Genomic DNA, 15,194 nt, shown 5'->3' with positions numbered 1-15,194 from the left:
ATAGTACACACCAAGTTATACAGGAAATACAGCATAGATGCAAAAAATTCTGTAATCTGATCCTTAGACAAAATAATACCAGAAGAATATAAACCAAGCACAGCTTGAAACAAGTTGTATTTTATTATATTTTATAGCTAAATATACTAGAACAGAAAACATGCTCATAATTCAGCAACTAGAATTGTATCTTCTCAAAATGGCTGTGGGGACACCACCAAGGAATGAGTCCAGAGATTTTAAACTCAACATAAGAACATTGAGTTCCTCAACAGTTCAAAACTATCTGCCATGCTGCAACACTCAAACAAAGGTTGTCGACTACTCTCAAGCAATGCCTATGTGGCAAGCGGAGCATGAGGTTATGAGCAGAAAATGACATAAGCATTAGTTAATAGTAACTAATATCCAGAAATCTATAGATCACTCGCTGCCATGTGAAACAACCATTCCTGAACCAACTCTTTTGCTCTCCACCGCACATTTACAAACATACCAAATGCTAGGACACACAGCTCTTGCACAAAACTAAAGAGCAGCACTGAAGAACACTGGCGACTGATGAGTGAGCATTGCAGAGATCTCATTTAGAGTTTTTATGAAGAGACTGAGAACAGACTTGGCAGGGATATGGGAAGAATGTGAGTGAAGTCTCATACTCAATGAGATACTCTTACCCTATTCTTAGGCTTCCCTCACTGTGTAGTGTACAAAGCTTGGCGGCAGCTACAGCAATTATCAATGGCTACATCCAAATCAATTATATCTGGAAACTCTTACTTTGTCTTCACCAAGTCGACAATACTTAGGCATCATTACTTATGACATCTTCTCTGGCTCTTCCCTCAAAACTGAGAAACAATTTGTGTTAAGTCAAATATTATCCTATGATAGTTCTACTCTGAAAGAAGTCAAGAAACTGAGGAATAAGCATCTGATGAATGGCTATGAAGATAACAATATGAAGTGAAGTGTGAGGAAATACTCAGTACTCAGTGACATAGTGTAAGTTCTACCATCAATAATAAAAAATTGGACCTAGGGCAGCACGGAACTTTTATGACAATCCCATTCCATGGTCTAATAGATGAGGATTTCTAATAAGTGAAAACAACAACTAAGTGAAAACATTTCAGTCCAGTCAGGCGATTGAGTATCTGTATCCCAGTCTTCCCATCGGTGTTCTGCTGCGAGTAGATCAGACTTTTACCCCACACACTGCAATGGAGCCGGTTTTCATGACTTTTCCTTCCCATTCCACTAAATTGCTACAAAGACAGCATGAGCATTCGTTCCTGTCATTTGCAAGAGCTCACAACTTCACATTTAGGAAGTTGTTGATGTAATACCTCTATCTTTACGCGATCAAAACTGCAGGAGAAAACACTAACATATGGTCTTACGCTGCAGCTTGGTAGCAAAGAACATAAAAACTTATTCCTTTTTCATACATATGACTTAAATCACTAAGCCTTAAGCAATGCACAGATACCATTGTGAAGCTCCTCTAACATGGTAGGAAACTGAATAATCTGCTTAGAATGAAAATCAAAGCATATAATGCAGAAGATCAAACTCATGTATATTCCACTAAACAGACACAGGAAGCACAACATTAGGTTCACTTGCACTTAGGAACAGGTGTTGGATGTTCGGCAGCTGCTCTGTTCCAGACACCCTCAACAACCATAGGATCAAGGCATTATCTTTCAGATTCAGGTTTTGCTCTTTGAAAAACACAAGTTAATGGGATAGCTCAAACCACTCTTGTACCTTTCAATAAAGCTGCGAAATACATCATTGGAATTTACTGTGGTTAAGGGTAAGAAGGTCCCCTTTTTGTATATCAGAACACCTCACCGACCCAGGTCATCAGACTAATTAGTGAAAAAAAGACTACCATATACCATTACAGTGTCTTTAATTGGTTGTAAGAAACTAAATATACAGATATGAGTCTCCTCAGTCTTCATCTTACTGGCTACCTACACTACAGGAGTCTAAAAATACAGCATAAGACCTCTTTCAGACAATGTTGTGGGGTCTAGTTTGAAAGTAACTGCTACTAGGAAGTGAACCTACTCATCCATCAACACTGGTGACATTGTATTTGGAGATTTCTTTATAAATCAGGAGAAGGCCCATACAAACTACAACCTAATGTTCAGATCTTTTAGCACTCTAATATTAAAGGACTGAATGACTTGAAGTAAGGCATCTCAAAAGATTTATTCTATGATTTTATAGTACTTCTCAGTCTGAGGAGCTGGTTAAAACATGAGAACTCAAGTGATCTTTTTCCCCTGTCCCTCACAGAGTCCTCCTCTTCCGGCAAGGCTGTACAAAGCAAAACCAGTTGCCAACTTCCTTGGTCTTCTGCAGCATTCAAGGACACAGAGATGTGGAAGAGCAAAATGTCTTAACAGCAAAATCTTACCACACTGGATCTTTTAATGGCATTAAGTTTAAAGGAGTGCTGTGACTCAAGAACCAGAGTATACTTTTTTCTTTCTTCAGCCTGCCAAGAATAAAGCAAACATATTTCTAATAAGGGGGGGAAAAATAACTAGACCTCAGCTAGGCAGACGTTAGAGTGCTTTACTATCACAGGAACGTGTTTTTTATTTTCAGGCCTGGATATGTCAGGTCACAGAAGCAAGACATATTCTGCTCAAGTGAACAGGTTGCCTTAAACATAGGCCTGCAAGTAAACAAAACTGGCTTAAGTAATATTTCTGTAATATTGTTACTGCTAAAAACATGATATAAGCTTACAGTGAACTGCTTTGCAATGGATGAAAATACTAATATGCTATTCTGTGCCTTCCACGTACTACTCCAGAATAACAGAATTATTGCTTTTGAGAACATCGGAGCTACGCAGACTAGAGGAATACTAGTACATATCCTTTTTCTACATGATAAACAAAATTGAAAAACAAATTAACAATATTTTATGTACACTGACATCCTGTTTTCTAGTCGGAACAAACAAAACCATGAAATATTAAGGAGTTAATTAGGATACTTTAGGAGTCCAGATTTATCAGTAGCACTTACAGCTGGAAAAGCAGAATTATCACCACTGCTTAGTCCTCAGCTGTAAAAACATTTTTATAAACAACTAACATTTTTAAATTACATTTTCCAGGGTAACTTAGTTTTTAGTTTGGGACACCGAGGAAGAGGTCATTTTGTTTTGCAATTGAGCAGAAGCAGTTCAAGTAAAGCTAAGCCACAATTAAGAAGAAGTGTACAGATGTAGAATTTTTTTAAGAAAGCAAGCAGTCTGACATGGAATTACCCCTTATTGAAGATAACGTACCTCAGGCATACTGGTAAAGAACTGATTTCATTGGACACAGGATGTATACATACAGTCAGTGTCTAAAGCTGACAAAACGCCCAATCCCAAAAACATCAAAGATAGTGAAAAGCCTTAAACAGAAACCAAGAGGTACAATTGGACACAACACATGCACAGCAACAAGACAACTACATACAGAACAGGAAGAGCACTGTGTCTTTCAAAATTCATATATGATGGAGCCATGTGTGATGCAACTTCTGCACCAGCCAGATAGGTAAAGTAAGCCAAATACTGTTTGGCTTCACATATATTCACATTAAAGAATCTTATTGTCATACAGAAGAGGATGATCTTGTGTTGCGTATCCAAACAGTAGCACATACTCTGCAAGACAGAGCTGAACAAGTGGAGTCATTGTCTATAGAATTACTCCAGTCAACTCTGGGTAGAGACAGTGAAATGAAGCAAAGAAATGAGAAATGCCACTTAAATTGCATCAATAGTACTAGTCTGATTGTTTGCATCATTACATTTATTTCTCTGTCTTTGTATATGCATATTTATAAACAAAATTCTATTTAAATGGGGTACAAGCAGCCCAGGTAAACAGGACCAGAATGCAGGAGAATGCCATCTTCTCACATGAGACTCCAGTCTCATGCCTTTAGCATTTTTTTCCACCAGCAATACAGTTCAGTACAACCTGGAAATGATGAAGAATAACCTAGTACAATATAGGGCATAATCTGTATCACCTAAAAGTTTTGGCACTCTACCAAGAGGGACAGCATCCCCATTCTCCACAAGTGCTCTTTTCACCATCACTTAAGCACAATGACATTGCTCATGACTTTCTACATGAAAACAGCATGTTTAGCAACAGCATGTTTGGTACTCGAACTCAGATCATGACTGGCAGGGATGGACATTGTTAACATGCCAAAGGCAGGCAAAGGCTGATTTGTTGATCATAAACGGAATTAGAAGATAGACAAGCACCCAGCCATACATCCCTGCCTATATGAGAGGAGTTTTAGGCATGCAAAATACATGATCTCAGGCAGCTAAACAAGAATTTCAGCATGCATGCCTTCCACCACACTGAAATACTACAATTTACGAAAAATAAAAAATCCCACAACCTGGTATCTAAATCCTTTTTTGTATGTCCATTTCAGCCTTCCTTGCAGAAGAAAACAATCAAAACCACATATAACATCCCCCCAAACCACTGCACACATGTATAGCTTCTATGATATATTAAAAAGAGTGCAGTCTACATGTAGCTAAAAAAGAAAAAAAAAAAAGGGATTTAAGCAAGATGCAATGAGTTTTAGAAGAAATGGCCAACTTAGGCCTGAATGCTGAAACTAGATAAACGAAGACTAAGGATGTATATATAATCAGACAATCCCCTCTGCACCTTTTTAAATTAGAAAGTGGGAAAGAGCTCATCACACACTGCCGTTAATTCTATCACCAAAAAGATTCAACACTAGCTGTTTTATCCCCAAAGGCTATTCTCCAGCAGAAACACAACCAGAAGACTGAAGCAGGAATTGTAAGGAAACCTGTAGACTCGGTTAGAGAGATGTAAATTGGATGATTACAGTGGATGCTATTACTTTAGGATCTCCTTTATCACAATATTCCCTCAGTAATTTTGCTCCCTCAGTCTGTAAGTGCAATTTAGAAACTGCTGTATAACCCCACAGCATTTCCTACTTTTAATTTCCAGTATACTACTTCAGCATTTATTTAATGGCTTTATCACACACTCGCTCTCTGTTGCTTGGAAAGCAGTCTGAAAAACAATCAGGGGCAAAATTATCTTAAGATGACAGCTTCTACACAGTGATATTCTTTAGACATTGATGAGTTAAACTCAAAATTGGTGCTTACAGGTAAGATTATGTAACCAAGTGCTAGAACACAGCACTAAAATTTAATATCATAACCCACAGTGTTAATTCATGCCAACAAAAATAACAGCATGAGGAATTTACAATTTTACAAAGCTGCAATAAAGCAGTTTAGGTAACATCTGTTCAGCAATCATTTCCTTAAAAGACTAATTTAGATTCAAGGCCTTACACTGCAGCATAACTGCAGCAATAATTCAGTCACTTTGTAATTAAAGATATTGACACAGATCGGTCTTACCTTTCTGCTCTATGCCAGAGAAATTGAAGTGCTTTTGCTCTTAACTACACCTTTCTTTGATTTACAGACACTGTTAAATGCAAGTGTTAATTTGCCTCTTTTTAACAGATTGGTGCAAACATGAAAGCCTTCTTGACTCATATAAATTTCATAAAGAACTCAATCAAAAACTGACAACAGGTCAATGGTATGCTGAAATTAATAGAAACTCCTCTACCGAGCTAGAAATGAAAGTTGCTCTTTTTAAGACCAGTGTCTACAAGGCATAGTCCCAGTAAAGTGTATTGGAAGTCACATAATCTAGCACTCACTTTTATGATTTCCAAACATTTCTAGGGGGGGAGAGGGGTGACGGAGGAATCAAGGAGAGGAAGTGGCAAGCAACTGCTTTTTACACACACCGCCCAGCAGATTTCAAAAAATTCCTGCTCAGTCAATGTATACATAGAAAACAAGTACAATTTCTGCCATCCTTCAGTTCATTTCCTCTTTTTACCGAGCTCTAACTCCAAAGGGTGAATGCAAGAGCTTTCAATAAACTGAAGCACCACAGTACCATAGAATATCTTTTACCCTTTTAAGAGTCCCACTCTTCCAAAACCTTGGACTTGCTGAACAAAGCCAAGATGGTATGTGCTTCAAAATTAACAATTACTCCTTAAAAAAAAAATAAAAATTAATCCTTCTGTAAAAGAACAGAGAGAACCTAGGACAACTCATTCACTTCTTTTGGGAAGCTAGTTTATTCAGTGAGGCAGTGCTTCAAGACGACATTTGATTGAAATTAACCACTAGAACTGTTTAGCCCAAAGACTCTTTCTCGCCCCTGCAAATGAAATGTGTTTTAAAGAGAGGTCTTCTTCCTGTTAAACAAGAAATTTCTTGGGAGGGAGAAAGAGGTACATGTTAATGATGTCAACTTTGTCAACCAGCAATCCAATTTCACCTCAAGGTTTGTCAGGGAATCAAATTATTTTTCAGATTAGCAACAGATCAATATGTTGCATCGATTGGAAGGGTCCAACCTGGAACTTATTTTCAATCTTTTCGTGCTGACGAAAATTAGACTAATACAATCTGAATGATTCGAGTTCACTGAATCTAACAGCCAATTTCATCCACATTTGACAAACATACAAGAGATCAGAAACATAATTCTGGTGACAAAAAAAAAATATGCCACTGTAAGTATCCCAAACACATAAAGGGCTACAGCATATATCTAAGAGTGGATTACAGAGAATTCAAAGGAGTGAGGGTAGTTTTATGTATTCTGACACAAGTTAGTATTTAACTAATAAAAGTATATTGAAGATGTATTACGGGAAGAGTGAGATGTGAACAGGTCAACACAGAGAGAATAGAACAGAATAGAATAATTTAGGTTAGAAAAGACCTTTAAGATCATCAAGTCCAACCATAAACCAAGCACTGCCAAGTCCACCACTAAATCATGTCCCTAAGCACCACATCTACGCATCTTTTAAATACCTCCAGTGATGGTGACTCCACCACCTCCCTGTTCCAATGCTTGCCCACTCTCTCAGTAAAGAAATTTTTCCTAAGATCCAACCTAAACCTCCCCTGACAGAATTAGAGGCTGTTTCCTCTCATCCTATCACTTGTTACCTGGGAGAAGAGACTAACACCCACCTCGCCACAACCCCCTTTCAGGTAGTTGTAGAGAGCGACAAGGTCTCCCCTCAGCCTCCTCTTCTCCAGACTAAACAACCCCAGTTCCCTCAGCCGCTCCTCATAAGACTTGTTCTCCAGACCCCTCACCAGCTTTGTTACCCTTCTCTGGACACGCTCCAGCACCTCAACGTCCTTCTTGTAGTGAGGGGCCCAAAACTCAACACAGTATTAAAGGTGCGGCCTCACCAGTGCAGAGTACAGGGGCACAATCACTTCCCTACTCCTGCTGGCCACACTATTTCTGATACAGGCCAGAATGCTGTTGGCCTTCTTGGCCACCTGGGCATACTGCTGGCTCATGTTCAGCCAGCTGTCAACCAGCAGCCCCAGCTCCTTTTCAGCCAGGCAGCTCTCCAGCCACTCCTCCCCAAGCCTGTAGCGTTGCATGGGGTTGTTGTGACCAAAGTGCAGGACCTGGCACTTGGCCTTATTCAACCTCATACAGTTGACCTCCGCCCATTGATCCAACCTGTCCAGATCCCTCTGCAGAACCTTCCCACCCTCCAGCAGATCACTACTCTTTCTCACTAAGGGGGCACTCAATCCAACCTCCCCCCCCACCTTTTTTTTTGGGGGGGGGGGGGGGGGGAGGAGGAATATACCCCCAAAAAAAACAAAGCAGTTTTGTAAGACAACAGGAGGTAGATATGGAGGAGAGTTTACCAATTTTAGATTTAATAGCCGAGTGATAAATATTCCGTATTACAGTATCTTAGGGCAGGGATTTATGAAGCAAATTAAAAGTAACTAATTGCTATTAAAGCAATTCTACCTGTACCACTGTGTATGTTTCGTCACCAGAAATTATTAGCCAGGACAAGCCAAGGATTAGAGACTATATTTCAAAGATACCCAAATTCAACTCCTTTTATTGTTGTAGCTGGGTCAAAAATCAACACTGTGACCTCAAAAAGCCAGTCAGCTGATGCCCACATCTGCACATGCTCAATACCACCCTTGCCTAGCCTGGGAAGTCTACACACATATCAAACAAGCTCATCTTGCACCAAAGAGAAGGCCTTTCTTTCACTAAGAAGCCAATCAGACTTCATCTAAGAAAAAAAAGTCTCAATGGCTTGTGTCACACATCTGGAAGGGTTATATAAATTATTGTATTTCTATTTAACACATGTAAAAAAGTTTTAGGGGAAAAAAGTGAACATGATGGCAACACTCTATTTCTGTTTTAACCACCAGCTAGGGGAAAAAAGTGAAAATTATTGCAGTATCCTATTTGCGTAAGAACTTAGCAGTTAAAGTATCAATAATAAGTAAAACCTCTTGACTCGGTGCTTTTGTCAGTCTCAAACACACACCAATCCATGTCTCCCATGCCCCACAGGAATAATCCAACCATCAAGTCATATACCAGTAGCACTATCGAAACTTTTAGACTGGGCAGACCATATAGGTTTTTACTCAGGGATCCTATACTAAAGCATGTCAAGCCATGTCACCTGCATGAGTAAAATGCATGCACCCCCAGTAGATACACAGCCAGTTACAAAGACAAGCAAACAGCTCTTAAGTTTATACATGCCCATTCTAACATGCAAAAACAGGCACAAACACTTGGTTAAAACAGCAACCTGCACAGCCACAGTATGAAAAGAATTCCAGGAAAGAGGAACATCAGGAGCAAACTGTGACATTCCAAAACAGATTTCGCCAGCCTACAGTTTGATATTGCTTATTAGCCAACTTTTTTGAATCTGTGCTCAAGTGCCAGACACTCGAGTATTGAATATCACACAAAGACGACTTAGAATCAAGAACATACTATATTGTTATGTATTACAGTACCTATTTCGTAAGCACATAATACGGCTTAGAGCAGGTTGGCTCACAGCCAGCTGAACAAAGACTAACATGTGCATGACCTAAACATGAGCGTGGGATCCATCTGCTCTACATGTGGTAGATACAAGACCTGTAGAATATATGTTTGTCCCAACTTCAATACTTGGAAATTTCACAATGTCCAAACAAGAACTAGCTATTCATGGGTGCTTTTTAGTTAGAGCACATCTAACAGACACATGTGGACACGTATCTTGTGGACAATTATTAGGCATTTTGAGTTTCCCAGTGTCTCGGTGTGCTAGCCAAAAGGTTGTAAAAGCAGGGCTTGGGAGAACTTTACTATGTCCCTTAAATTCAAAGACTCAGTTTTCCACTATACAGTCTACAGCACTAAAATAAAAAAGAAAAATCCAGTTCTAATAAAAGTAACCTCATTTAAGAGCTAGAATTCTGTTCTATTCCCCTTACACCTATAGCTGTCAAACAGTAAGACAATAAAGCTTTATGACGAAGAGGAGAAACCTGAAAGCTTCCTTCAAATTAAAGCCATGTCCTTTCAGGCAGCCAAAGAGCTGAGCTGCAGCGGGCGGGCTCATCCTTTGAAGGCCTGCTGAAGTCGACGGGGCGGCGTTCCATCGCCCGTCTATTCTTACCTGGCCCCCCGGTCTCTTAGCGGGGTCCAGGTCACTGACCGGCCCCAGTGCGGGGAGGACGTGCCCACCGCACGGTCGGGCGCCCCAGGGCACATGCCCGGCAGGAAGGCGTCCGGCTGGGCCGGGCACGGCCGCCGACGGCCCACACCTCCGGCAGCCCCGCCGCGGCCGCCCCAGTGGGGCGAGGAGCTCGGGAGCTCGGGATCAGCTCGTACTTACGAATTTCGGTTTCCTGCCGTCCGCTGCCTCCTCAGGGCCGCCGGCCCCTCCGGTCCCCGGCAGGCCCTTCCGACGGAGCCCCTTGTTCTCCCGCCCACCGCGGCCCGGCGGCGAGGACGGTGCGCAGTAACGCGGACGCTGCCGCCGTGGCTCCATGGCCGCACCCGGGAGAAGGAGAGGAGGGAATAGGGGAGGAGGGGAGAGCGCTGGCCGCGATCGGGCACAGGCCCGGCGGCCCTGGCCGAGCGGGGCGCCTGCGATTAGCGCGGCTTAGCCGGGCTCGCCTGAGGCAGAGCGTCGAGAGGAGGCGGGGGGAGGGAGGGGGGGGGAGTGAGCAGTCAGGTCTAAAGCCGTCACCACTACCGCCGCCTCAACACAGCAAAGGATTTCGCGAGAAGCCTCTAATCCCCAACGTCGGCCGCCGTCTGCGCCCAGCAGCTCTCCCCGGCCGCGACACTGCCACACCGGAGCACGGGGCGAGGAAGAGGAGCAGGGGCACGCGCGCTCTCAACGGCCGCTCCCCGGCGCCTGTCAGAGCCCAGGAATGTCCCGCCGTCCGAATCGTCCCGCCACTGCCGGTCCCGCCCCCGGCCTTCCCCCCGATAGCCAATCCACGGCGGCAGGATGGAACGGTCGTTTCTCGGTTGGCTGGCCTCCTGCCAATCTCCGGTGAATCAGCCGTTCTCAGCGGAGCGCTGGCGAGGAGCCCCAAGTGACCGCACCTGTTTGCTCGCACACCACCCTCACCGCCATCCCTCCGGACTACATGTCCCAGAGAGCAGCGCGGCCGACGCCCGCGGAGGGCGACGGTGCTGCGCGGAGGCCGTTGTCGTCCCGAGAGGGCGGGACGGAGCGGGACCCTGTTAGTCTGGCAGGCGGGTCGGCCGAGCTGGGGGTGTGCGGGCGCGCGTGCATAGGCTTTCTTCAGGGTTTCGTGCGTCTGGTTCGGTTTTGACCTCCAGGAAGTTTTATGCCGCCATGTAACCTAAAAGAGCGGTTCCCCTGTCAGCGAACAGTGGGTGCGCGACCAAAGTAACGTCCCTTGTGGGGGGGGAGCGTCAGGCCCCTCTGGCAGAGAGAGCGAGGTGTGCCCCCACACCCCCCCAACCAGCTCTGCTGGGGTGTCTGTGAGAATACCGGCAGAAAATCGGTGAATCCCCGTGTTTTGAGGTACAATCGCCCCCATCTAAGGGGTTCAGATAACGCCTTCACCCACTCAGGAAGATTTTATTCCGTTGCCTTCCAGGTCCTGCCTTTTCTTCTAAACCATCTGCTCACCCACCGCAAGAGCGGGACGGGCCCCTCCCCGGTGTGGCCTAAGGATGACGGTTTCCAAAAGTAAAAACTCCAATTTCGCATGTAGAACCACATGACAGGTGAAAACCGGTTCATCTATTTCTATATAACTTTTTAATATATTTAGAGGCCTGTTTTTAAAATATGTTTGAATATATAACCATATATATTTGTATATTTTTTTAATATATAATTTATACCATTTTGCTGGTACGGGGTTACAAAAGCAGAATGACACCGGAGAGACATAGGCCCTATTCAAAACAACAGCAATATTTCCATCGACCTCTTCAGGCCAGCATTGTGTTTTGTGACTGACACAGTCTTTGTGGAGAAGTTGTTAACTGTACTAGCAAGGCCAAAAGAAGAGAGGCGTACCTACAGTCTGTATTTGCTTAATGCCATCTGTTGTTTTCTGTAACAGAAAGACCTCCAAGACTCTGCGGTTTATGGGGAAATACAGAAGTAAATAGAGATTTCATCATGCTATAGACTAGCAAATTGTATATGCTTTAGAACATAACAATTCTCATTACTAGCATCAATACCTTGCATTTATCTTAAATTAACAGTAGTTAGAATAATGATGGAAACTGGAGACTTACATAGAGGAAGAATCTATTTCCAAATCGCAATGTTAGGTATCATTAAGAAAAAGAAGGATAACACTCCTCTCTCTAGAGTATTTTCTAAAACAGAACAAGTTTCCTTTTTCTTCTGTCATTTAGTAAGAAAGATGCTTGGGTTTCCGTATTGTTTTTATCTTTTTGGTTTTGCATTTTTTTGTTTTTCACATTGCCTTAAATGCAGTGAAAATAAAATGCTCCCTCCAACAGTTGCATTTATTTTTTCCACATAGTTTGAGGGGCTTTCATTCCAATGCAATGACATCAAAAGAATAAAGATCTCAGTCCTGCAGCATGACTTATGCAGGCAGTGACCTGCAAAATGCAATGGCTACAACTACATGGAGCTCCTGAAATAAAGCAGAATTCATGCCCAAACTGGACCTTTGCAGGACTGGGGCTTAACACCAGGACGCTGTGGGGCCATGTAGAGTAGATGCTAGAATTAGTTGTATACATTCAACTGTTTGTCCTCTGGCACATTTCTATAGAGGTTTTGTAAATTTATCTTGGAATTCTTTGTGGAGAGTATAGTTAGCACAACACTGTTTAATGTCATGGTTAATGATTTCCTGGAACATTTGATTAGAAAATTAATCAGCCTATGTATGCACGTGATAAAGCTGTTTAAATGGACCTCCTAATTGCACTGTGGTAGAACACAACGGCTTGTGCCAATATATCACTTTCAAGGTACTGTATTGCAGTAATAGAGAAACGCTAAGAGGAACAATTTATCAGTTTTGCTAAGACAAAAGAAAATGTTAGTACTTTTGATCAATTATTATTATTTTATATTACCCCTCTTGTGCTTGTTAGGTGCTTCACAGAATGAATGCACTCTTCCAACAGCTTACTTGGCCAAGATTAATCATTAATGAGGAAAAAATAGTGAGAAAGAAATGAATCAGTAATACTGTAATTGTGCATAGATCATATTTAGCATACATATTGTCTGTGGCATGCATATAGCTTGGCAATTTTGCATTATTTTTGTTCTGGAATAAGAATTTTTCAATTATAAAAGTGTGAGACAAAGCAAGTGTCTAAAGTTAAACATACAGATATTTGCAAAAATGGTCCTATGGATTGATGGATTTAATTAGACTCTTCCCATTTCTTCCCATTCTGTTCAATCATTCTGTCTTTTTTTATTTATATACTGTGACTCACGTCTTTCTTAAACAAAACAAAAAAAACTTAATACCTTCCTAATATTCATTGTTCCAGGGGGGCAGTTTTTCAGATAAATCCCTGTGCACAATGTTTGCAAGCTGGCTTTTGACTGAGTTTAGGCAGTTGTCCGTATTTCATTTGGAGACGCCTAGTTCTGGCCTATGAGAAGATAAAACAGTTAATTAACTGTTCTTTAATTAGGTGCATCCTAAACTGTCACACAAAAGTTATGAAGGATTTTGTGAGCAGTGTTGTTGTTTTTATGCAGCAACCATAAAAGTTTTAACTGTCTTTATTACTAACACTATTTAAGTATTCTAACAAGCAAAACCTTCCAGTGCCACAGTTCCTGTGGCTTGGCAGAAGCAAGGCAAATGGCAGATAGACATGTCCTTTCAGGAAAAAGGTTTCTTCTTTCTCTCATGAAAAGTGCCAAACAGGCCATTCTATCCCAAATCCCTCAAAATTGCATATCTATTTGTAAGTCATAACAATTGAATATGTATCTTATACCTTTCCTAACATCTTACTCAAACAGTTAATGAAGTAGTTACACCAAGTTATAGGGTCGTCAAATTCACAATGCTGATAAAAGTTAAGTTGGAAGAACACAGACAATTGATGCTGTTTATTATCTAAGGAACTCCTTTAACTGTTGCCTTTTCATATTGCAACAGCAATCATTGATAATTTAAAAGTATTACAACATAATATCCGTAAATGTAACCTACGGATAAGCTGTTACTTAATTTTCACAGCATGGGTGTTTCACGAAGCCTATTATTCCATTATTAAGATAATGTATCCATTAAGAACTCAAATAGTTCATCTGTTCTATTCTATTAAATGTACTAAGGAACTTGGCTGTAAACAACTTCATACTACTAAATGAACAAATGTATGTTACAGTTATGAGAAAATTCATGCTCTGTTCAAATAATAAACTTCTATTGAAGAAAATTTACTATGTTTTTTTCCCCTGTAAAACAAACAGCTAGAATTCTTGTGGCTTTTTGGACATGGTTTGTCATTTAGTCAGTGTCACTGCCACTATACTAGTGTGTGTCACCTTTGCTATCTGTTGGGGCACAGAATAGGAAAAATGAGAATCCATGGCTAGAACTCTATGCTGGAAGGTCATGGTTATCAGTCAGACAAAGGAAGCAACTAGAAATTTGCAGCCTAGTAAGACACCAACCTGAAGTTCTTAGAAGGGAGAAAGCTATTAGACATTTTCTGATGTACAGTTACAGTTACAAACTTAGTTATGAACAATTATATGGCTATGAGTCTACTAAAAAGTGACAAAAAGGAGTTAGGGGTTTAAGAATCTTTTCATAAAGGATTGAATTTTTCCTTTATTTAAGCTCACCATTGAGAAAAGTTCTGTTTGTTATGAATCTGATTAAAGGAAATCTGAGAACTGAGTTTAGGCTAAACCCTAAAAAGTAATTTTCTTTGAGATTCCTTCGATTCTTTTTTGGTAACAAGATCATTTTGCTCACATGATGCTTTAAGAATATATGATGTTACTTGTCTTATGATGCTTCTTTTTTAAAATCCTGCTCTTACTCTTAAGTGTCTGACTGCCCAGTTGGAAGTACTCAAAACACTTGTTTACCATCAATCGCTGGCACCCTGGGAGGCAAGTATGTGTGTGCTAGTTATTATTTGTCTAATACTTTTGAATATTTTAGGTGAAAGTGCAGCTCTCTGACGGGACAGATAATTTTAGAAAATGCTGTCTTACCTGATATGTTGAGTTGTCTGTAGAGACAAGCAGCTTTGAGCTATTTGGATCACAAACATGGTAAAGTTGAACTAGTCAGACCTCTTCGCAGATACATTTCTTGTCTCTTTAAAATCTCTGAACCAGTATCTTCTGAAAACAATTGTTTTTCTTCCCTTTCTCATTAAAAAAAAAAAAGGTAATAATATTATGGTTGTGTTTCTTGCAATTCATTTCTGCTACCAACGGAAGTACTTTTGGAAACCAGAAACTTGTTGAATTTGATCCCAATTCTTTATTGCAAGGCATCTTGGTCAGTCACAATGGTAAGTATCAGTTTTAAGTATCAATGCAGTATGTATCTTGCACCAGTTATAAAAAATATTCAGGCTTTAGGGAAACGCAAAGGACGTCAGGGCTCTTTTTTCAGTACACATGGCAGTAAATTCCAGGCAGTTAAAAAAGATGTAAATAAAGGACTCAAGCTGAAATGAAGCTTTCACTGAGGTTTGTTTTTAAAATAC

At 41.0% G+C, this 15,194-nt stretch overlaps 1 protein-coding gene across 1 annotated transcript in view; it reads right to left on the bottom strand.

Annotated features, from left to right (window-relative positions):
- Positions 1–9,999, bottom strand: part of DIAPH3 (diaphanous related formin 3) — a gene marked incomplete at both ends in the record, with an annotated part of 257,494 nt that extends 247,495 nt beyond the window's left edge. Inside the window, one exon of the mRNA XM_082008899.1 lies at positions 9,844–9,999. Within this exon, the coding sequence (XP_081865025.1) occupies positions 9,844–9,999 (156 nt within the window). The remainder of the gene's footprint in view (positions 1–9,843) is intronic.
- Positions 10,000–15,194: the final 5,195 nt, after the last annotated feature.

The sequence above is a fragment of the Phaethon aethereus genome (genome assembly GCF_964289735.1).
Source record: "Phaethon aethereus genome assembly, chromosome: 1".
In the NCBI taxonomy this organism is placed as follows: Eukaryota; Metazoa; Chordata; class Aves; order Phaethontiformes; family Phaethontidae; genus Phaethon; species Phaethon aethereus.
The sequence above is the reverse complement of the archived record's forward strand: the minus strand, read 5'-3'. Positions and strand labels throughout refer to the sequence as shown.